This window comes from Asterias rubens, chromosome 8, assembly GCF_902459465.1.
Source record: "Asterias rubens chromosome 8, eAstRub1.3, whole genome shotgun sequence".
NCBI classification, from domain to species: Eukaryota; Metazoa; Echinodermata; class Asteroidea; order Forcipulatida; family Asteriidae; genus Asterias; species Asterias rubens.
The window spans coordinates 7,736,114-7,761,420 of record NC_047069.1 but is presented as its reverse complement, the minus strand read 5'-3'; the positions used below and the strand labels follow the sequence as shown (position 1 = coordinate 7,761,420).

Here is a 25,307-nt window from a genome sequence, read left to right as displayed (position 1 = left end):
TTCACGAAGAGTTAAAGGCGAATGGACAACATTGGTGATTACTCAAAATAATTATTAGCATAAAACCTTTCTTGGCAACGAGGAGTGGGGAGAGGTTGATAGTATAAAACATTGTGAGAAACGGCTCCCTCTGAAGTAACGCAGTTTCCAAGAAAGAAGTAATATTCCACGAATTTGATTTCGAGACCTCAGAATTAGATTTTGAGGTCTCGAAATCAAGCATCTGAATACACACAACTTCGTGTAACAATGGTGTTTTTTTCTTTCATTATTATCTCGCAACTTTGACGACCAATTGAGCTCAAATTTTCACAGGTTTGTTATTTATTGCATGTGTTGAGATACACCAAGTGAGAAGACTGGTCTTTGAAAATTACCAATAGTGTCCAGTGTCTTTAAAGTTTTTAATCGTCACTTATTAGTCCCATGACTAGTTAAGTCCCGAAATATGACTATCTTTGTGAAATCTACACATGATATTAATAGCATTGAACCTTTCATTATAAACAGCGAAAGTAGTAGTCCCAGCCGATGTTCTACCTTCCGCCCGGGTAGTAGTAAAGAATTAGGTGGTTCTTTTCAGAACTATGAAGTCACCCGAACAATCCGGGAAAAAAGTCTACCCCTTTTGGTAGTAGAATATATCTATAGCAAGAAAGTTATCTAAACAACAAACTCTATCCTGGCAAGTAGATACACACATGGTGTTACCGCAAACCAAATATTATATATTAAAATAGCAAGCTTATCAATATTATTCTTAGCGAGGAAAAGGGATTTCGTCAAAAGGTCTTTCAACTAAGTATTAGGCGTATATGTCATTCTGTACGTCATTAACCACAATTTGTGTTCAGTCAGTCACCCTGTTGAAACGCTCTCACGTTAGTATGCGCCGAGTGTTTTATTGACAGTACAACAAAATGGTTAATTTACCATAGTGCGAGATATGAAATCCTGGATTGACAGATAATTCAATAGCCCTCTGTATGCTAAATACAGCGTGGCCATTAATTTGATTCACATCGCATTATGTTGTCATTTTCCGTTTTCGTCAGCCGCTGCAAATGTTTCGCAGGAGTTGAGAGCAGCTCGACTCATCCTTCGCGAATTAATGTTGTTATACGTCAAAATTGCATTCGCATTTGTTTTAATAGCAGGAAGTGTGGACCGGGCTTGACTGCCAAGTGTGGTTTTTACGCTGCATTATACAACATGGCTATCAGATTTAAATATATAACTCATGCATCAATGTGCCACCCAAAATCAAAAGTACATTCTTCATATAAAAACAATTATTATGTTAATTATAAAATAATTTTGGTTGAACGTTATCAACAAAAGTACCAATTTATGCTAACCATTCGTTTTAAATGCACTGGACACTATTGCTAACTACTCAAGATAGCTTGCATGAAAACTGACTTGGTAACGAGTAATGGAGAGCTGTTGATAGTATAAAACATTGTGAGAAACGGCTCCTTCTGCAGTGACATAGTTTTGAGACAAAGGGGGTAATTACGTTCTCGAGTTTTTTAGGCATCTTAAAAAGAAATTGCAACAAGGGTGTTTTGTCTTTCTTTCTTTTTTCGTTCATTGTTCTTTTGCAACTTTGATGACCAATTGAGTCTAAATTTTCACAGGCTTGTTATTTTATGCATGTGTTGGTATACACCAAGTGAGAAAACAAGTATTTGACATTTTACCAAAGGTGCCCAATGCCTTTAAGGACACTCAACTATTGTGGTTAAACAAAATATTCTTTCAGCCATTTTGTGTGTTTAAAATGTCAATGACTGTGTCTTTGTTCTGTTGAACAAGCAATAACAGACTCTCAATTGCCGCAAAGTCTAATAGCTGTCAGAGCTCAAACAAAAAGTTTCCCTTCTAAGACACAGCTCGTCATGTATGAATACCCACTACTCCATAACCAACTGAGGTCCATGTTTATTAATTTGATTACTCGGAAATGAATTGTCAGCCGTAGTATAAAGATTGACGATTTTAATCAAAACCGGCCGATATGTCTCAAGCTGAAACGATGTGACTTTTAATTTGAACGTTGTAAAAGGTTTCCGGTTCGACGACGTATTGAGAAACGGTTTGAACGAACACATCCATTCGTGACATGACTGAAAAAAGGCAAATAAAGGATTATGGTATGCCATCTGGCTGGTGGATTTTCTTTAAAGCCATTATTCACTTTCGGTAAACAGTATTGTCCAAGTCCCACACTTCGTGTATCACAACTTATATATAAAATAACAATCCTGTGGAAATTTAGGCTCAATCGGACATCGGAGTCGGGAGAAAATAACGGGAAAACCCACTCCTGTTTTCGCGCGTTTCGCCGTGTCATGACATGTGTTTATAACAAATCCGTAATTCTCGTTAACGAGAATTTATATTGTTTTACCGTTTTCTCAAAAAGTAAAGCATTTCATGGACTAATATTTCAAGAGAAGTCTTTCACCATTACCTTCTGTAAACCCTGTAAATTATTTGTAAATCTGTGAACTTTTTTTTTTTTCTGTACCGAAAGGGTCCAATGGCTTTAAAGGGTTTGGGTTTTTTTTGTACGACACTAAACACAAACGTACAGGAATTTACTTTAAACTTACATTGTTTTAAAAGTAATGATAGTGGAAAGCTCCCCTAAAGATATTACGTGCTGAGGTTTTGTATAGTTTTCGAGAAATGAGTAAAACAGCCATCGACTAAAATGCCTTAAATGGTTTTGGTTAAAAGATCACTGGTCACTATTTGTAATTGTCAAAACTAGCCTGCACAGTTGGTGTATCTCAGCATATGCATAAAATAACAAACCTGTGAAAATTTGAGCTCAATCGGTCGTCGAAGTTGCAAGATAATAATGGAAAAAAGAAGAAAAAAAACCCTTCCCACACGAAGTTGTGTGCTTTCAGATGCTTGATTTCGAGACCTCAAATTCTGAATCAAATTCGTGGAAAATTACTTCTTTCTCGAAAACTATTTTACTTCAGAGGGCGCCGTTTCTCACAATGTTTTATACTATCAACCTCTCCCCATTACTCATTACCAAGAAAGGTTTTATGCTAATAATTGTTTTGAGTAATTACCAATAGTGTCCACTGCCTTTAAAAAACTTGACTATTTATGAAGCTGAAACTTCTTCGGGTAAATAATGCTACTTTATAACACATTCATACAAAGTGAGTGTGGATTCATGTCATGGCCAAAAACCTGATCTACAAATGGTAATCAAAACCCTTTCAAGTACAACGAACATTTATGGCATTTTCAATTTGGAGTGCCAGTAAACGACCGTGATGTACGCCTATGTGTTCTTTTCATCAACTTTCCGAACCATGATATTAATTTGTACAGCCATTCACTGCATTCAGGTTTGAAAAACACAAAACCGCCACGCGTAAAACTCAATAAGGTTGTGACCAACTTGGACCTGGACTTCGAGCAGTCTATCGGAAACTATAGCAATAACTGATTTCCCTCAGGAATGACATAATTCAGACCTTTTTTCTGAATTCTGACTTTTTTTAGTTGGCCTGTAAATAAAAACAATGCCGTATTTTCCCCCAATATTAAATGAGCCATGCTCTTTGGACTTCTTCTCTAGAACTGAGGATTGTTCCAAATAGCTCCCGGAATCTTAAACTCCCAGTAGTGTGAACGCCATCGTTTTAACGTACCTTCAGACTATCTGGGTCTCATTTTTAAAGGAACGTTACAGAATTGGTAAGAAACAAAAATCGTGAAGATCACAGATTTACACAAAACTTACACGGTCTTATGATGATGATAGTTTAAAACATCCCTTGAAATATTCCTGTCTGAAATGTCATAATTGATGAGAAATTTATAATCTAACTTCGTGTTTGGAGTTTATCGCTCAGTGAGCGTTTTATTAATTTTTACTTTGGCATCGATGCAATGCAAAATTGGTAATCGGTTTTTCACTATTCGCTCGTGACACAGATGGCCAGTTGAATTCAAACTTCTTGAGGTTTGTCAGTTTATGTATATGGTGGAATACATAAAGTGCTTACATTGCCAGCAACTGTTTTGTTAGCAAAACCAATTTTGTAAAGTTCCTATAAGGTTTTCCCCTGCGATAACTCATAATGTTCATTTTTTTAACAGAAAACAAAACGGACAGAACATTAACTAATGAGCTTTCCAACATTTGTTCCCCTCAAATTGCTGTAATGTGTCTTTAATTTGACTATCGACGCATTCTTGTATAAAGGCACTGGACACTATTGGTAACATTGTCAAAGACCTGTATTCTGTCTTGGTCTTCTCAACATATGCATAAAATAACAAACCTGTGGAAATTGGAACTCGTAGTTGGCCATCAAAGTTGCCAGAGAATAAAGAAAGAAAAAGAAAAAAAAGTATAAAACATCCTCTCCCTAACAAAACAACGTTACTTCATAAGGAGCCTTTTCTCACAATGTTGGATACTATCAACAGCTCTCCATTTTTCGTTGCCAAGTAACTTTTTATGCTAAAAATTATTATTTTGAGTGATACATTTTTTCTCCAGTGCATTTAATATATAGTGCCAGGTTTGCGGTTAGATATTTTTAACTTTGACTTATTAATACCCTTTTGACATCTGCACAATATCACGACGCTCCCCAACAGAACAATCTGCTTACCAATTTTTTTTTGCTGAGCAAAAATGAGAGAGGAACCGTGCAGTAACGAGTCAAAGCGTATGGCACTAATTTGGCTGGCAATTTGTTTGGATAAGCAAGCTAAGCAAGTTTCTGTGATGCGCAGGAATGTGCACTGGGATATAATACCAGTACAATTTAAACACTCGTCCCTGTGCTAATATGAACAATCTCTCTGCCAATATAAAGGATGTTTGAAAAGACAAATCGTGCAGGGTGTCTTTGGGTGTCTCAAGAATAAATGATAAATTAAAATATATAATGGGCTGTACTGGAACGTAAATTATGTCCTGGCAGAGTTATATAAAAAATAATTTAGCAATGGAGAGCTGTTGAAAATATGTATACTGTGAGAAACAGTTCCCTCTGAAGTGACGAAAAGTTAAAAAAAAAAAAAAAAAAAAAAGGTAATTTCTCTCTCAAATATTAAAAGAAGCCCATTTTAGACATCTGAAAGCACAACACAAATTTGTGCAACAACGACGTTTTTTCTATCATTATTCTCTTGCAACTCCTTTGAACCAATGAGTCCATATTTTCAAAGATTTGTTTTATTGTATGATTGGGATACACCAAGTGAGAATACTGGTATTTGACCAAAGGTGTCCAGTGCTTTTAAAGGGTGTAGTTTCTAGTATCCACTGGAAATATAATACCCTGAAGCTTCCTTCCTTGTCTTCCCATCTTTGAGTTCTTTGCTATAGTATAGTGATCAAGTTCGTTTTTAATATTATAGTCTAGTCGTTGTCTTCACAACCAGAATAAATTAAATTAAATTACCCGGACGTTTCCAGAATGAGTAGGGTCCAATTTGCAGTGGATTCACGGTATTATTAGGGAATTATAAAGACCTACAAATTAGCCTCATTTTCTGAAGTCTTGTCAGTAAGTGCAGGTAAACTCCTTTGATCTTGCGGTCCTATATGGTGCACTTACGTAGAATACAAAGTTCAACTTGACTTGTGTTATTGATAAATCTGGAACTCCTTTTGCAGTTTTTAATTTTCTTCGAACAATAACTAGTACTTGACACTCGCCCCTTGGGCATTGGTTCGTTTTCTGTCTAGCCGTTACAAAGGCCCTTGCAATTTATGTTAAAATTTAAACATAATAAAGTAAAGCAAACTATGAAAACTTTGGGGATAACGATTATAATAAATGTCTGTATAAATAAAAAAATTCTTTCACCGATGTATGATAACCACACTATTCTGTCAGTTCCAGTCTCCCGATGTAAATGTCATTACATAGTCTTTGTTATAATGGACTGATGGCTTTATTTCTATCCCTTTTTAAATAAGATTTCAGTGTGAAGTTGATGTAAATTATAGTTGTCCTATATGAAGATCTTTTTATCTATAGTTATGTTTATAGTGAGTAGGGTAGATGGCCTTAGCTTTCGATCCAAACCGGACCTTCTTCAGAGGCATAAAACCATGTTTATATATATCTACCGAGCTTTCAGATGGTTAACACAAAATTCAATATTTAAGTAAGAAATTACCTCTTTCTCAAATACTACGTTACTTCAGAGGTAGTCGTTTCTCACAATGTTCTATACTATCAACAGCTCTCCATTGCTCATTACCAATTAAGGTTTTATCTAACAATTACTTTGAGTGATTACCAAGAGTGTCCAGTGCCTTTATAATAATTGGGACTCGATGCAGAAAAAGCTCCGCAACTAAACAACATTTTGTTCTTGCTCAGACCCTAAGCCCGTTCGTACCAAAAAGTAAACATCAAAAGACCGCCACTTCCCTCTGAATGAAAATCAATCATCATCAGACTGCGCTTACCACTCCACAGAGCGTCACACCCCTATAATTAAAAACACTTCAAACAATCTAGTAGAAACAGGAACACTTTGAAACCTCATCTTATATTCGAAGATGTCTCTTACTAAAGCAGTAAGCAATATGTGACTGTTGTTCTCTATAGACACTGGACACTATTGGTAATTACTCAAAATAATTATAAGCATAACAACTTACTTGGTAACGAGCAATGGAGAACTGTTGATAGTATTAAAACATTGTGAGAAACGGCTCCTTTCTTAAAGGCAGTGGACACTATTGGTAATTACTCAAAATGATTATTGACATAAAACCTTACTAGGTAACAAGCGATGGATAGCTGTTGATAGGATATAACATTGTGAGAAACCGCTCCCTCTGAAGTGCCATAGGTTTCGAAAAAGAAGTAATTTTCCACAAATTTGATTTCGAGACCTCAGATTTAGAACTTGAGGTCTCGAAATCAACCATCTAAACGCACACAACTTCGTGTGACAAGGGCTATTTTATTTTCATTATTATCTCGCAACTTCGATGACCGATTGAGCTCAAATTTTCACAGGTTTGTTATTTTATTGAAATGTTGAGATACACCAACTGTGCAGGCTAGTCTTTAACAATTACCTAATAGTGTCCACTGCCTTTAAGTGGCATAGTTTTTGAGAAACAGGTAATTTATCTTTCAAATAATAAACTACTTCAGCTGAAGCCTTTCATTATGCATCTGGGAGCACACACATTGTGTGCAACAAGGGTGTTTCTTCTGTCATTACTCTCTTGCAACTTTGATGACCAATTGAGTTCAAGTGTTCACAGATTTGTTGTTTTATGCATATGTTTAGATACACCAAGTGAGAAGACCGGTCTTTGACAGTTACCAATAGTGTCCAGGTCTTTAAATCGTGATAATTTCACACAAAAATGCGTTCTTTCTTTAGCATGTTTATTCATTTATACATCTTTTACTCTATATACGTAGTTCACTCTTTGTACCGGGCGTGTGGTGAACAGCTTCACCGGCCGTTCGCCCCGCTGAGGCCCCACGCCGCCGCCAACACGATAGGGCATGTTTGTCTTTATAATAACTCATAACTCAATTACGTAGAATAATGAGCAATTTGTATAGGACCATGTTATAGTATAATTTATACATTATGGACAATATTATTATAATAATTGCAAAACTTATACGCACACATATCTACCGATAGTGTGTCTAAGGCGCCTACATTGGCAAAAATGTATGACATTGAAGGAAACATGATTTTGATATTAATATCAAAAGGAAGTATAGTGTTATGTTTTTTTGTTTATGTACACTCAAAGTCATAAGGAAGTATAGAAATGATTTGTGTTTGTTCGGTTTTTGTAATCATATTATGCCATAAAATTAACCCCCCCTGTAAATTTCATTTCAAGAGGTGGTAGCAACATATCGCCGAATAATATGGAGCGGTTCAGCTCACGCAGAAAGATGAATTTCTAGTAACTTGAGTACGCAGTCTGAGAAACGTTACTGACAGTAACGTTTCTCAAATTCAAATAGTTGGGGGAAAAATTATATTTTGTTGAATAACAACATTTTCTCTTGAAATTGTTCTCAAAATGTTATGAGGGCCTACTACCGCAAGCTGTTGTACTTGTACAACAATAAGTTGTTTCCCTTCTGAAGTCCGTTTTTATAGTTGAAACAAAAAAGAACGCATGAGCTTGTTCTAAGAGGTTACTTTCCAAACCCTCTCTGAATAATTGTAAACTTTTACACGAGTTGTTGCATTATTTTATTGGAAGGGGAAAATTATACCCTCAGTGCCTCCCCAACCATAGAACAGCATTGAGCCACTATACCTATAGCTCTTCAAACGAAAAAAAAAAAAATGCTCTTAAAAAAAAACAAGGAAAGTATATACATTAATAAATTTAATTCAACGTCTAACTCAAACTGTAAAATACACAGTTTTTAAACGAGGTTCCTCACACAAAGAAGGTCCAATGGCTTTTTATAACTTACTTTGTTCGTAAAGTATAATTGTTCAATCTGATGAAAAGGGCATCTGTCAGCCGCGTGATACATCATCAATCTTAACAAAGAACCGTAATGTATTTACAAACAATCATTTACAATCATATGGTTTATTAATTCATTACACATTTAGCGCTGTCTGTATAGTATATACAATGGCTTAATTGCATTGCTTAAATTTGCACAGAGTTTACAATTCACAACTTTGCGAGCAGATTATTCAAACAAACTAACAACGCGTTTTAAAGTGTGCGTGCTGGCGTTCTTAACAATATATTGTCTATTCTGAAATTTTGTATACGAAAGCATGTCCAAATTTTGTTTGTATTGAGTCCCATGCCGGTAGAGCTTTGTTTTATTTAGCGTTAAAACAGAAATTTAGTCTTAACACGATTTGTTGTCACAAGAGGACAGTGAAGCACATTTTGTTGACTTGTTTAGAGATAGGCCTAAGAGATGACACGAAAACTCACAGTCTTTTTTGTATTGTCCCCTCTATTCAACACCAATCGAAAACACATGTTTTGGTACGCAAATTAAAGCACCATATACCTTTCGTCAATCATCCTCGACATCCTTACATGAGAAATAAAGACTTTAATGTCTTTATTTAACATCCATTTTGTCGTGGACCCTTAGTGGTAGCTACCATGTTGTACTTATTACAGATGAGTAATGTACCAGACTATTGTTTGCTAAGAGCCTCGGTTTGGGCTACGTTGTTTTGAACGGGAATACCACTAGACGGCTCTTCGGTAATAAAAGTTTGTTACAAGGAAATAACCAGACCTAATAATGTTATGTTGCTGCAATCTTGAAGCACATAGCACAAGTTACGCTGACAGGGAAAAGGCAACAATTTGGTCCTTACCAATTTTCTGGATAAATGTGATCCGGAATGAAATAGTGTCAGAATGAGCCAGAAATGGTTCGCAGACGCAGAGTTAGAGTCGCCACATTTTGGGACTAGACTTTCCGGGTTTGCCTGACCCAGATACGGGAATCCCGATCACTCTTAATCATTTTATTGCATGAGTGTACTTCCTGCCTACTTAAATGAACACCACTGGTAGAACTGGTGGTTTTTTTAAGCTTTACTAAGTGCCAACATGCATTCATAGTGAATGTATACGGATTTGTAGAGTAAGCAAGAAGTAAACATTTGAGATTTCAGTCACGTATAGGCGAATCTGTAGCATTCCAGAGGTTGTTTCGATGTCTCAATATATCAGAAGTTCAGTTTGGATCGAACTGACTCATAGAGTCCACATTTTGGGACTATAGAAGTTCCGGGTCAGCCTGACCCAGCAATGGGTCAGGTTCCCTAGGACGGAAATCCGGATTAACCCGGATTTGTATAGTGAAAGGCACTGGACACTATTGGTAATTACTCAAAATAATTATTAGCATAAAATCTTACTTGGTAACGAGTAATGGGGAGCTGTTGATAGTATAAAACATTGTGAGAAACGGCTCCCTCCGAATTAATGTAGTTTTCGAGAAAGAAGTAATTTTTCATTTTGATTTCAAGACCTCAGATATAGATTTTGAGGTCTCGAAATCAAGCATCTGAAAGCACACAACTACGTGTGACAATGTGTTTTTTCTTTTATTATTATCTCGCAACTTCGATGACCGATTGATCTCAAATTTTTACATGTTGGTTATTTTATGCATATGTTGAGATACACCAAGTCAGAAGACTGGTCTTTGACAATTACCAATAGTATCCAGTGTCTTTAAGCTCGAAAAGTAGCTAAGCACAACGAAGTAATGTTTACCAGAATATGCTTACCAGTCAAAATACCAGCTCTGTGACTGGTATCCTGCTAATTTCTGCTCAGCAGAAATGTTTAAAGCAATATTTTCTGCTTTAAAATAATTCACTATGCAATTTGGCCCTGGACATTTCATACAGTCTCTTGGGCGAATCTGTTGCATTCCATTGGTTGTTTTACGGTCTCCAACTATCATAAGTTCAGTTTGGGTTTTCCGTCGCCTGGTGTAAATGCACGTCATGCAAAGTTGAGAGATGGTTTTGTCTACTCCGAGATGGCTCCGCATCCACGCGGTTATTACGGGTCAGGAAGAAGGTCACTTTAAAGGCGTGTCTGTAGCGTGAATTGACCATGCCGTACACGTACGGATTGATGGCCGAGTTCACGTACGAGAGGACCCGGCATATTTGGAGACCCGTTTGTTTCTGGCTGTAGTTGATGAACTTGCGGTCCTCTCGTAATAGATGGTTGTAGGAGAGCAGCAGGGAGAAAATCTCGAACGGGGATAAGAGGAGGAAGAACAGGGTGCCGTTGACGACCAGCATCCGCGCTACCTGGTTGCGAATCTTGACGGCGCGGTCCGAGAACTGGTGGTTGTTGTCGCTCTGCTGTCCGTGGGGGTGGTCGACGCGCTGGCTTAGCCGCCGGACGATCAAGGAATACATGGTCGCACTGAGGACAAACGCGGTAAAAAACGGTATCGTCTGGATTGTGTTGGCATAAGCGTCTGCCCAGTATGCTACGGGGCCACAGTACGCGTAGACATCGTATAGATGCACGTATAAGTCACCAGGAGGCCACATGAAGCAATAGTAGTTGAGGGTGCAGTAGCTGGGTACCCCGGTAGCAGCAACCAACAGAGAAAGCAACCAAGCACAGACCGTTAGTTTGACCGTCCGGTTCCACCCGCTGACCAGGCGGTGCCGTATCGGCCGACAGATCCCGTAGTATTTCTCCAGCGACACCAGCGTCAATATGAACAGCGTGGCGAAGTATGACAGACTCACCACGGAGTTGCTGGCGAAGCAGCTAAACAGCCCGTGGTACGCCGGGTGGAAACTCACCGACGACTCCCAGTACTCGTGGATCTTGGAGATGATGCCGAACGCCAGGAACATCGAGTCGGAGACGGCAAGGTTAGCCAGGTAGAAGTTGGTGACCGTCCTCATTTTCGGTACCCGATACAGCATCAGGATGAATGAGGCATTGCCAAGTAAACCGATCAAGAGTATGATCGGCATCAGCACAGTAATCACCACATCGTCAAACTTGGTGTATAATTCCACCAAAGCGGCCTTCTCGTCTGCCGTGTAGTTAAAATAGCCGTCGACACACCTTTCATCCATCGTAAAGTAAACCAGTCTCCTGTCGATGACTAGAGCAAGCTAGTCGAAACGTTGAGACCAATTACGAACTCAGTCTCCTGACGATGACTAGACCAAGCTAGTCGAAACGTTGAGACCAATTACAAACTCAGTCTGTTGACGATGACTAGAGCAAGCTAGTCGAAACGTTGATACCAATTACAAACTCAGTCTCCTGACGATGACTAGATCAAGCTAGTCGAAACGTTGATACTAATAATTACGAACTCAGTCTCCTGACGATGACTAGAGCAAGCTAGTCGAAACGTTGATACCAATAATTACGAACTCAGTCTCCTGACGATGACTAGAGCAAGCTAGTCGAAACGTTGATACCAATAATTACGAACTCAGTCTCCTGACGATGACTAGAGCAAGCTAGTCGAAACATTGATACCAATTAAGAACTCAGTCTCCTGGCGATGACTAGAACAAGCTAGTAGAAACGTTGAGAAACAATAATTAAAAACTCAGTCTCCTAGAGCGGTAGTTAATATCGATCCCCCATAAGCAAAGCTAGAGTAGTAGTCCTAGCCGATTTACCTTCCCCGAGGATAGTAGTTAAAAAGCAGGACAGTTCTTTTCAGAACTGAGAAGTCTCCCGAAATTCACAAATCTACTCCGTTGCAGTAGAATATAAAACAAGACAGTTCTCTAACGAGCACAATCTACCTGGCAAGATACACACATTAGCTTACCGCAAACCAAATATTGGTACCTCACCATGCAACGCCTCAAATCCCATAAACTCCCACACAGAAACTCTCACCACGAAACACCTGTTGACGGATACAAGTATAGTTCTGATTTTTTTTGTGGGTATATCATCGCCACGTACCCGCAGTCACGTCGACTGTAGCTTTTAGATCACGGAGGTGGGAAGAAGATAAACTCACGTCTGGATTGGTACAACCTGATGGACCCTGTAACACCCATCCTCACACCGCGATCAATATGCTCTCTCCAGCTTAGTCTGGTTTACGCATCAGTTGTCCCCCAGCGATCAGATCAAAGTGACATTTAATACTTCCGCTCACACTACGCATCCCTGCTCAACTCTACAAGTGCTGTCTTTTACATGGCTACGTCATACCACAGCCAATCATGGCTACGTCGTCACTCGTCAAACCTTGTGTCATATAAAGATCAAAGTCATCCACAGCGGCAATATGAAACAAAACTCTTGGAGAATTTGTTCATTTCTCCCCACATGCAAAGAGCAAGACAGAGCATCATCACAGCTCTACAAGTACCTACTGTCTTAATATCGCTGTGTATCAGCCAATCATGGCTAGTCATACACCGCATAAGGGCAACGGCATCCACAACTCTAAAACACTCACATATCTTGATGTGAATTTTTCTACGACCTTTTATCTTTCCCCTGCATGCAAGAAGCAAGACAGAGCACCGATGAGCCCTCACTACCTCAAATCATCAAATTAACCCGATTGTCAATGTTCGTCTCCGAACACATTATTAGCCATTAGTGCTACAAGCTGTTAAAGGCACATGACACTATATACTATTGGAAAATACTCAAAAGAATTATTAATCAATAGAGAGCTGTTGATAGTATAAAACATTGTGAGAAACAGCTCCCTCTAGAGTAGAGTAGGTTTCGAGAAATAAGTAATTTTTACACTTGGAATTAGAATTTGAGGTCCCGAAATCAAGCATCTGAAGCACACTTCGTGTGACAAGGGTGTTTTCTTCCATTGTTTTCTCGCAATTTCGGCGACCAATTGAGTTCAAATTTTCACAGGTTTGTTAGTTTATGCATTATGTTGAGATACACAAAGTACTGGTCTGTGACAATTACCAAAGGTGTCTAGTGCCCTTAATACCGTTCACTGAGCACTAAGGCAGGGCAGTGTGTACATAATCAATCATAGGTACTTTTACTGACTGAAACTAGCAGTACAAGTAATTACGGTTACGAGAAGTGATCAGTGATATATGCACAGTCAATAGTGAGTTCATAAGTGACTGTAATCCGGTCGTTCGGTCTGACGGGCTTTAGTTTGCTTAAAGGCACTGGACACTTTTGGTAATTTATTGTCAACAAAACAGTGTTCTCACTTGGTGTATCCAAACATAATAAGTTGGGAAACACCAAGGTTTGTTAACCAGGTTTGTTATTTTATGCATAATTTGCATAGAATAACATACCTGTGTGAAAATGTGGGCTTAATTAGTCATCGAACTTGCAAGAGAATGATGAAAGAAAACCATCCTTGTTGCATTAAATTGTGTGCTTTCAGATGCATAATAAAGGGCTTCAGCTGAGGAGGCCGTTTCTCACAATGTTGTATACTATCAACAGCTCTTCATTGCTCGTTACCAAGTCATTTCTACGCTAACAGTTATTTTGAGTAATTACCAATAGTGTCCAGTGTCTTTAAAGCCCAATCCATCAGAAAGTCAGCACGGAAGTGGCTGCAGCGGTGTTTTAATCAGCCATGTAAGAACAAATCAATTTGTGGACCTTTTTTTATGAGAGGCCATCTTGAAGTCAATGTCAGTAATGCTTCTCAGATTTAGAATTCCTATTCGGGAATACCGGTGCTTTCTGTGTGGAAAGTAAATTTAAATGTTCACATGTTTAATAGTTTGTATTGTAGATGTTTAAACATAGTTTTGGAGTGGAACACCCCGATATTTTCTCCACGATATTTTACCTCAAAGTGGAACCATACAACCGATTTTCAAATTTGTGCAGAACTATAGACTCCTTGAGCATCGGAGATTAGCCTTAAGTAACCGTAACCTCTAGTTGACCTTAACTTCCGGGTCAACCGGAAGTGGGGACATAACTCAAGAATTACACTGCCGGTTTTCAAACTGTTTTCAGTTATATACTCCTTGGGCAAAACCAAACCTCTTCTGTCTTGAAATCAGACCAAGTATTATCTTTGAAGAACTCAAAAGTCTAAGCAAAACTGCTTTGTGTCTGTACACAAACACCTAATGTCTAGTACCGTAAATAAAAATGCTGAATGCTTCCAACCAAAAGTTATAATTGGCAATGGTTCTAAGAGTGATTACCAAACGGGTGCCCTTTACTATTTTTACCGTAACGTAAATCATGTGCATATGGAAACCAAACCGAACTTGGTTGATGGATGTTTATGCAAACAGTCCTGTGAGATACCGTACTTTATTATCTTTGCATAGAGGTCATAAAACCTGCACGCTGAAAGTAAGAGTAAATAACCACCGGGATGAAAACTAGACGGTTTGGGGAAATGAAGCTCAACGAACACGAGAAGTGTTCCTCACAGCATTGACAAAATAAATCTAAGCTACGCCGTTGGCGCGCATTCACTGTACACACAAGGGTTTGGATAGCCTTGGTCCATGACGTCTCCATCCCATACTCGTAATGTAATGTAATGTAATGTAACGCAACGTAAGCTTAAATACCCACCAGGAGGGAAAACTAGCCGGTTTGGGGTAATGAAGCTGTTAAAGCGAACACGAGATTTTTACTCGCAACATTAAATTGTTTGGGGGCAGGTCTGGTTTAACACTTCCTCTAGATGGCAGTTTTTATACTTTTTTTCATAACATTGACAACCCCTGTCCTACTTGTTTTTAACTGTGTATGTCTAAAGATTTAAAATAAATAAAATTTGACAAAATATAAGCTGCGGCACTGGCGCCTATCCACTGTACGCACACGGGAACAAAAAAATTATCTTACTTACTCCCCCCTCGATTTTATTAGAAATTATGATCCAAGCCCTTTTTCAACCAACTCCTAGACATGCATGCACACGCGCCACCGTCTTTTCTTGAATCGTGTCATATCTTGTTCTGTAGATATACAATCCGTCTCGAGTAGGTTAAAAATTGCCTAGTAATGCTTTTTTTTTAAACCGTTTGTTTGCGTCAATACTTGCTGTACGTATTTGTGGCGTGCCGTGGTTTTTAAGAACACCGGATCCCAGTTATGGTGATTCTGATCAGCAGAGTGGGGTTTCGAGTCCATGTCGTGACAACTGTGTCATTGAGCAAGACTCTAAACCACGATGATTTGTCCTTCGGATGTGACGAAAAGCCGTTGGTCCCGTGTGTTGTGTAACGCACGTGAAATAACCCAGGGCACTTATCGAAAAGAGAAGGGGTTCACCCCGGTATTTGAATGGCTGCATATTGCGCTACAGCACCTTGTAAACCAGTACATAGTAAAAGGAGTAGGGAGACTTTCGGGACGCTTGGTGGCAGCAGACTTACCAGGTGAAATCCATTGTTCTCGGTAATGTGCGCATGCCCAGAACTACGTCAACAATGGAAATTCACTTGGTAAGTCTGCTGCCACCTAGTGTTCAAAAGTCCCCCATTCAAACGGTAGTCCCACATACCTTGCAGGAAAAAAAATGTCTATTAAAGCGCCTTGAGCGACACTGGATGATGGATATTAGCGCTATAAAAAAAAACCACTATTATATTTATCACTAACAAAAGAAGCAATGGAATATATAGAAACCTGCGTGCCATGCCAATGTTCCCATTCAATTAAATATAATCTCGCTCACTTTCCCTTCAGACCGATTTACAAAACTGAAAATGATTTCCTTAAACCCGAGAGACACTTCTCACGTCCCCGTACAAAATTAACTTCCGTCAGTAAAGCTTCAGTTTTTCGCTCTTTTGTCCCATAGTTTTTGGTCAATTGTGTATCAACTTCCTTTCCTTAGTTTGGAAAGGAAATACTTGAAGGACAGTTCTTACGTCTTTAAGAATCGTCTGCACTGCTTTATATATTCGTTTTTTTGTTCCCCCAACATCTCATATCAATTAAACATGTTTCTTTCTAATTCAACTACTACTAACGTCTTATGTTTCCCATAACGCAATGATACTTGCGTGACCTTCAATCTAGTGGGCTTTCGGTTTCAAAGTTATCTAATCTCTATGTAACAATCGTACTTTCAATGGATGTGTCTGTCTTCGAATCGACTTCATGTGAGAGAGCGTTTTGACACTGGTCTGAAATTTATAAATAATAACAAGCTTGAAAAAAGAGTTATCAGTTTGTTCTACCACTACCAATCTGGGCCCAATTTCATGGCTCTGCTTACCGTAAGCACAGAATCGGCGCTTACGGAAGCAGGGAATTATGTGCTTACGGCACTCGTATTTCACGGGTTAGCGGCAAATTTGGGCTTCTGCGCGTGCGTACTCCACGTTACTAGGCATTCTACGCTTACAAGGCTAGCGCAGAAATTCGGCGCTTGCACGTAAGCGGGGAATCGCGATCGTAAGCGCAGAGTTCGGCAGTAAGCAGAGCCATGAAAATGGGCCCTGGTCCTCATGTCTTTGATGGTCAGTATTTGAATAGTTTTCCCATGGGATACTTTTATTATAAATTATAGCACTCATTCACACAGAGAAAATTTGTAATCTATTTTGTTTTATATATTTTGTTTTTGTACAATAATGCCGATTTCTTGCTGATTTAAAAACCAGCACGAGCTTATTTCCATGCTGAAAGTGAACTGTTTGTTTCTACTATATATGTATATATATATATATCCTCCTACCAATAGAGTTGCTTTGGTCACCACCTTCCACCCCAAACTACCCAAACTTCCCTCAATTCTCAATAATAACATGCCTATACTTCACTCCTCCAGCAGGTTACACTCAGCAATCACTGAGGTTCCCATGGTTGCATTCCGCCGCCCTAAGAACCTTGGTGACATACTAGTCAGGGCCAAACTTCCCCCAGGTACAGTCCAAACACAACCCCCGACAGATATACTGGGCTGTCACAAATGTACCCGTTCCAAATGCAAAACGTGTCTGCACATTAAGCCCTCACTTAAGGTGAAGAGTCATACCACTGGCTCTTCATACAACATCAAGACCGACTCTGAATGCAGCACGTCTAATGTAGTCTATGTCATATCATGTAAGAGATGTGGGCTACAATATGTGGGAGAGACTAAGACCAAACTTAGTCTTCGCTTTGCGAATCATGTCTCTTCCATAAAGACTAAGAAACCGTACCCAGTCTCTATCCACTTCAACAGCCCCAATCATAGTGTCATTGATGTTGAACTTCTGGTGATTGAAGCTTGCAATGGTGATGACACACACCGCAAGAATAGAGAATCACACTGGATTCACCAACTCAAGACAGTCAAACCCTTTGGACTTAACATAAACACTGGTGTTAAATAACTTCTCATTACCCTCCACTTCACTTCTGCCTAAGAACTCATATGTTGTATATATTCTGTACATAAAATATAAATTAACCTAGTTTAAAGTTGTTTTTATAAATTCATCACTGTAACTATCTGATGTAAGTAACCCCCCCCCCCCTTTTTTTCCACAGGTCCCTCATACCTATTTTTAAAATCATCATACCTTTGATCTTGCTATTCTTATTAATTGACCATTGTTAGTTGCATCATGATGCAACTTGCTCTCTAATCCTACCCTTTCATGTCTCCCTCCATTGTTGTCGAACAATACATTTACCACTTTTATGGTCCAGTAACCCTTCCTTTCATTCTAAACATCCTTTGTCCTCGCCACTTCACTCCTATTGGTTCATAGCCCCCAATATTGTTTCTGAAATAGGAACTTTGATTGGCTGTTATTTTCCCGCTTCTTTCTGGATCCTTTCCTTAATCCCTTTCCCCCTCTCTTTTTCTATAAATGGATATGTATTTGTTTGTACTTGTCTTATGCCTCTGAAGAAGGTCCGGATTGGATCGAAAGCTAAGGCCATCTACCCTATTCATTATATATATATAAAGATAGACAGGTTTTGAACGGTGGACCTGAAAAAAGTCGCATCCCCTTAAGGTGATCCCCTGTCTGCCGCTTCCCAGGTTGTATCGTTACCCGGGTGTGATCCCTGGCTACACGGCAGTTTGCGGTTTCATGGCTTCTGACAGGCACCCCCGAACAAAGATATTGACAAAATTGGGAGACCACCAACATAGGGCTAGATAGCTCAGTTGGTAGAGCGCCGGCACGTTAAACCGGAGGTCGTTGGTTCAAATCCCGCTCTAGTCAATTTTTCTTTGTTCAATCCAAAAATCATTTAAAAATGTTCCCAGTCAGTTTCCCTTGTGGTTTATTATTTGATATCTGATATAAAAAGTCGCATCCCCTTAAGGTGATCCCCTGTCTGCCGCTTCCCAGGTTGTATCGTTACCCGGGTGTGATCCCTGGCTACACGGCAGTTTGCGGTTTCATGGCTTCTGACAGGCACCCCCGAACAAAGATATTGACAAAATTGGGAGACCACCAACATAGGGCTAGATAGCTCAGTTGGTAGAGCGCCGGCACGTTAAACCGGAGGTCGTTGGTTCAAATCCCGCTCTAGTCAATTTTTCTTTGTTCAATCCAAAAATCATTTAAAAATGTTCCCAGTCAGTTTCCCTTGTGGTTTATTATTTGATATATATATATATATATATATATATACATGGTTTTTTTTTTTTAATATTGTTTGTCCGATTTCTTGCTGGATTTGAAGGGAAAGTATAATTTTCATAATGAATTTTTGAACTGTGGAAAATATACTGCATTGCCAGTTAGCTGCATTGTATAGTTATATTTCTTTTAAATACAAATAGGCCGATTTGTTGATGAGTTTGAAGGAAAAGCACATTAGCAAGCCAGCAAGAGCACATGTTCATGTTGAAAGATAGACAGGTTTTGAACGGTGGACCTGAAAAAATAAGGTCACCGCCCTTTGGAAGTATTGACAAACTCATAGCCAGCAAGAGCTGCCACTCATAGCTTCTATAGCACTCGGGTGACTTATTTGTTTAGTTTTTTTTTTAGTTATTTGTTTAGGGCAGCTTTTTGTCTAAAACGGTACAGGCTTTATCGACCATGTAAGAGGGTCGAGTTAGTAATTTCACTGCCGTCAAGTAAAATTAACTTTTCAACATTTTCATGATCTCCATGATATAATATTAACTTACAAGTAGTATACAGCAGAATTTAGAGTAGTTGCCGTTTTAAAGTGCATCATTCGGTTTTGATGACGCTTGACGTCCGGGTATACTTTACTGTAATTTTTTACAGAGATGTTGCAATTTTAGAAATGCCACTGAAAGTTTGTGAAAAAAAATGTGGTAAACCTCCCGGGCTTTAGAGCTCCCTCTTCGGCGTATAAAAACCCAAAAGTCAAACCCGTGTAAAGCTATTGTTTCGAGGGCCCTTTTCGAATCCACGATTTCGGCTTTGGATTCAGCTTCAGGCTCCGTTCTCTCGTCTGAAACCCTGATCGCGTATATACGCAAAGCTCGCGCAGTTGTCAAAACACCCGCGGGGCCTAGCTAGCCTGAGCCGAATCTGGAGTCGAAGCCGTGGTTTCGAAAAGGGCCTATGAAGTATCATTGATTGCACTTGATCTTCAAGTGGTCATGTAATGTCTTGTTGAGGATGTGGTTGCTGTAAGAGAGGGCACGCCTTATTTAACACAGTGGACGGTCGAGTTGGTTTGTTTCACGGCCGGGCTTAGCTAGCCAGGAATTCGTTCAATGAATCACCCTGGAGAGCGGCACATTCTCCCCACCAACTCAGAAACCGTGTATTAAGAACCATTTAAAAAGCATGGTTCTAAAACACCGAGACTATACCTTAAGAATTAAAAAGGAAACAGTTAATACAAAAATGGCTGACAATCTTATTGACCATAAGGCAGAAATGCAATCAAAACATTATTTGCTTAAAGGCACTGGACACTATTACTCAAAATAGTTGTTATCATGAAAACTTTCTTGGTGACGAGCAATGGAGAGTTGTTGATGTATGGTGACGAGCAATGGAGAGTTGTTGATGTATAAAGACATTGTGATAAATGGTTCCATCTATGTTAACGTAGTTTTTGAGAAAGAGGTTTAACTCACTCAAATGTATAAGAACTTCAGACCTGAAGCCTTTTTAAGCATCTGAAAACACACAGATTTGTGCTTTTTCATTTTCTCTTGCAACTTCAATGACACAATTGAGTCCAATGATGTTCCCAGATTTGTTAGTGTGTGTATACTATGATGGGATACACCAAGTGAGAAGGTGTCCTGCCGTCGAACTCACCAAACTCTTCCAAACTTGTATAGGACTAATCTTAGCATATAAGTTCCGTATATCCGAAGACGTTAAGACGCATTGAACCCATCCTAGATTTACTCGTCCTAGGCGAGATATGATTCATCCTAGCGTTTCGTTCAATCGCCTGCTGTGCCTTTAAGCGTTTTGTAATTTAATAGTTAGCTTTCGCGCTCACCATGGATTTGCATTGTTAGCTTCCATACAGTAAACACCTTACCTTGTCAAGTGCTTACGGCAAAAAAATGGAAAGTCGCGCAAACACAAAATCTGCTCTATACGGTGATACTGAGCTCTGTTCTGATTTTCAGGACAGTGTCCTATAAAGGGGCAATGTCATTACGATCATAGTCCGTTTGCGGCTTCACATGTAAACATTAACTCTCACTCAGTTACTCAGTAACTGTGTGGGCGTTCAGAGTTTAATAGAGAGGTTTCGCAAGCTTGCGAATACACAGATACGGATATGCTAAACGTATCCGTACACGTCAGCCACGTGTTGAATTTTGTTTCGCAAAATATAGGTATGTTTCACTTGAGTGCGCTTGCATTCATCATGAGTGTTTTTCTGACAAACATGACCGATAGAGACCCCGTGTTTTATGCACTGCATTTTCTCATCGTTTTGCTTGCAAATGACCAAAACAATTATATCTATATCACGAACGATACCAGTGAAAGCTATTCCGTGGGAAATGTTTTTGATCTGGGACAAAAATACATCTAAAAGTCTGTAAAACAGTATCCGTTTATCAACAACGTGTATGAGCTCCCGTATCCGTTACGAACGTGTATGCAAAATACGATAGTCGCGGATACGCGTCACGTGAACACACAGTGTCGACGTATCAGTATCTGTATGTGTATCCGTACACTTGCGAAACCTCTCTACTGTCTGGCTACCGACTCGCTGTGATCATGACGGCAAGGTGCCCCTTTAACCTACTTAAGTTCAAAACTAATTTTAGTTCTTCAGGCATATGAGACAAATCTCCCCAGTACATCTACCTATACAAGTGGATTGACAATAACGACTGGTCCCATTGAGTTTAAAATTGCTTTCCGACAATTTGTCAAAATGCATTCTGCCAATTTTGGGATTCCAAGCAGGCTCTCTACCGCACTACAAACAAGATGTCGAGAAATTCTATTTTATTGTCCCATCATCAGCTGATATTGCAAAGTTTTTCATTGTCTGTTTTCCCACTGTCCCATCCAACCACACTCAAAATAGAAACACTTGACACCTTTGGTAAGTGTCAAAGACATGTCGTGTCAAAAGAAGCATAACATAACAAACCTTTGAACATTTCAGCTCAATTGGTCGTCGAAGTTGCGAGATAATAATGAAAGAAAAACACCCTTGTCGCACAAGCTGTATGCTTTCAGATGCTTGATTTCGAGACCTCGTGATTTTTGAGAGTGGCAATCCTACATAGAGAAAAACTGCTTGGGTATACTATGAGGTTTTTTTTCTAAAAGGGGATGCCACAATTTCATCCCATTACACATAATTAAAAACGTGTTATCCCCGACTCTTAATGAAATGTCCTCCCAGCTAATGATGATGTTGTACTTTGTATTGACTAAGGGGCCGTGTAATTGCCATGACAGGCTCGTCGTAAAAACATGAACGGTTCAACAGGTTCCAACCATCGCACTTTGACGTATTACAACCCACGCGCAAAATGTTGAGAAGTCTGATGGAAAGTACGCCACGAGTGTTTGGTGTTAGTTACGGTCATGTTTAAACAATGCTTTCCTGTGGCAAGACTGTTATAATAAACGGATACAAATGGTTGTCACTTGCCATGTTTGATAAAGATATACCCTGCATCATAACCCTACCATAAACTTGATCCCCCCCCAATCCTAGCCTCAATCCCGATTCCCATTCAAAAAAGCCCTTACCCCATTTTCAACCCAAACCCAAACTCCAAACTGTTTTCTGCTTTAATAAGATCGATTGAAGTTTCACATTATACCAAACTGTCTTCATTGTTTTCTGATAAGGATCTCTTTGAAATTTCATTGCTGCTTAGCAGACAACTGCTATGCAACTTTTTCTGCATTGTTTGCTGATGAAGAGCTCTTTGAAATTTTATGTGTACCATATGTGACTGGTATCCTGCTCATTGCTGCTTAGCAGACAACTGCTAAGCAATATTGTTTGCCAGATATTAGTTCAAGACACTGTGGACACTATAGGTAATTGTCAAAGACCAGTCTTCTCACTTGGTGTATCTCAACATATGCACAAAATAACAAACCTGTGAACATTTGATTTGGTCGTCGAACTTGCGATATAATAATGGAAAATAACTTCTTTCTCGAAAAATACGTTACTTCAGAGGAAACCGTTTCTCACAATGTTTTATACTATCAACAGCTCTCCATTGCTTGTTACCAACTAAGTTTTTATGCTAAACATTATTTTGAGTAATTACAAAAAATAGTGTCCAGTGGCTTTAAACACAACACACATAGGAACAGTTGCTCCGTGCTTCTTTGAGAAGCGTTCCAGCTTAACTGAAACCGCACTAACATCACAACAGCACTACAATAAAAAAAAAAAGTCCCCGGACAATTTTTAATTATAATGTACGTGTACCACTTTAACGCTACGGGGACACCCGAAGCAATGTGACCTATCAACAAACATCTGCATAAATAAAAAGAGAAACTGAAACAAAAGAAAAGAAAAACAGCAGTATAAGACTATTGTGGGGGGGGGGGGTCGCTTATTCACATGTATAGTGTAAACTCATCCAATGTTTAGCCGGAGAGACAATTGTCATTGAGCAGTGACAAATTACACCCTTGATCATTGATCTTGCACCGTGGCCTCATTATATTGGTATATTACACTTTTTTTTTCCTTCTTCTTTTTAAGTCCTTTTGTTCATAAACGATTCTTTATATAAAAAAAAGGTCCCAGTAGCTTTGTGTCAAAAACTCATGAGGTTGATTTTTTTCCCCATACAAGGCGAGACTCATTCAGTATTTCAACCATCACACTTCACGTGTGAAACAATATACCCACGTGACTTGTCCGGGTGATCGGGGACGGGACACTTTTCCCAAGGCAGCCTCGTTTGTCATCTTCACAAGAAAAGCAAGCCCCATCATCTTGCGATGTATTGTCAATTATTTTGTTCTGTGCATTATCGCTATAGCTACGCAAAGTAAATACTTATTTATAAAAAAGAACGTATTTTTTGTTGGCACTGACAGTCATCGGAGGGAAGCCTTTGTTGTTGCGTTGTTTTGCAATCATGGAGAATATTATTTTTCTACGGATAGTGAAAACTATTGTGGGATCGTTTGGCATCCTGGGGAACACCCTCGTCTGTCTGGTCATTTATAAAGTGAGCTTCATGCACACGCTGACGAATGCACTGATTTTCAACCAGGCCGTTATCGACCTGTTCGGCTCCGTCGTGCTTTTACTGGAGAGCAACGTCCCCGTGCCGGAGACGCTCCACGACACTCCGGCCAACTGGATTCTCTGCCACATCTGGCTGGGGAACTTACTCCTATGGGGTGCGTTTAACGCGTCTACGCTGAACCTGCTCTCCGTGACTTTGGAGCGGTTCTTCGCCATCGTGTTCCCCTTGAGATACTGCGGTCTTTTCACCCGTCGAGTCGTCATCGTCTTGGTCTGTTGCTCCTGGATTATGGGAGTCTTCTTGCAAGGATTGTACATTTCGGTAGTCCATGTCTTCAGCGGAGGCAAGTGTTACTTTGAGTCTTCAGGAAGGACTCAGCTTATAGGAGCAATCTTCATATGCATCAAGTTCTTTCTCCCGGTGTTCATCATGGTTTTTGCATACGCCAGCATCATGTTCGTGTTGAAGAAGGGGGTCCAGCGCCTCGCGGTGGCACCCCGGGTCATTACGGTAGCCCCGGTCGATACGGCACCCCGGGTCGTTACGGTAGCGGGGTCGGTGACGTCGACAGCACCACCGGCCGTCGAGACACGAGATAACTCACTCCGACGCGCTCGACGGAACACCTTCAAGACGCTACTGATTGTCTTCATCTCGTTCTTGGTCTGCTGGGCTCCCAACCAGATCGTCTTCTTTCTCTTCAATCTTGGCTGGCCGTTGGATTTCGGTGGAAACATCTACGTCATTTCGGTCTCACTGGTTGCAGTCAACTCATGCATCAACCCGATCATCTACGGAATCAAATATAAGCGGTTCAGAGAAGGGGTACGCAAACTGCTGGGACGTCGTCAGGAGGAATCAAACTCTTTCACCATGTGAGGCCGGAGAGTAAACTCAAACATTACAAAGAGGCTATGGCAAGTTAATAATTGAAGTACAGCAAATGGAGCATTTTTAAGGACTTTTAACGCCAAGTCAGACGTGGAAATTTCAACCACTTTTATGCAATCACCATGAAGAACAAACATCCACATGTTTATTTGAATGCAATACTTGGGGACAGAAATATGGTGTTGACAAACGTATATGTTGTACTCAAGTGTCTATTTTGCATCCCATGCATTCGGTTGCCTCCAAGACGCTCTGAAGGTTTATAACTTAGCTATACTAAATGTAGCGTTACAGAGCCTTGTC

General features: G+C 39.7%; 2 protein-coding genes across 2 annotated transcripts; one reads left to right on the top strand and one right to left on the bottom strand.

Moving 5' to 3' along the window:
* Positions 1 to 10,415: 10,415 nt before the first annotated feature.
* On the bottom strand, positions 10,416 to 11,621 carry LOC117293199 (type-1 angiotensin II receptor A-like). The gene has a single exon (XM_033775420.1). It carries the CDS (start codon positions 11,617 to 11,619, stop codon positions 10,474 to 10,476), a length of 1,146 nt encoding a protein of 381 aa, XP_033631311.1. The 5' UTR covers positions 11,620 to 11,621; the 3' UTR covers positions 10,416 to 10,473.
* Positions 11,622 to 24,101: 12,480 nt separating this feature from the next.
* Positions 24,102 to 24,992, top strand: LOC117293550 (dopamine receptor 1-like). Its single transcript, XM_033775910.1, has one exon. The coding sequence runs from the start codon at positions 24,102 to 24,104 to the stop codon at positions 24,990 to 24,992; it is 891 nt and encodes a 296-aa protein (XP_033631801.1).
* The last annotated feature ends 315 nt before the right edge of the window (positions 24,993 to 25,307 follow it).

Coding starts and splice junctions, on each gene's coding strand:
- LOC117293199 (XM_033775420.1), bottom strand. CDS start 11,619: ATGGATGAAAGGTGTGTCGACGGCTATTTTAACTACACGGCAGACGAG.
- LOC117293550 (XM_033775910.1), top strand. CDS start 24,102: ATGCACACGCTGACGAATGCACTGATTTTCAACCAGGCCGTTATCGAC.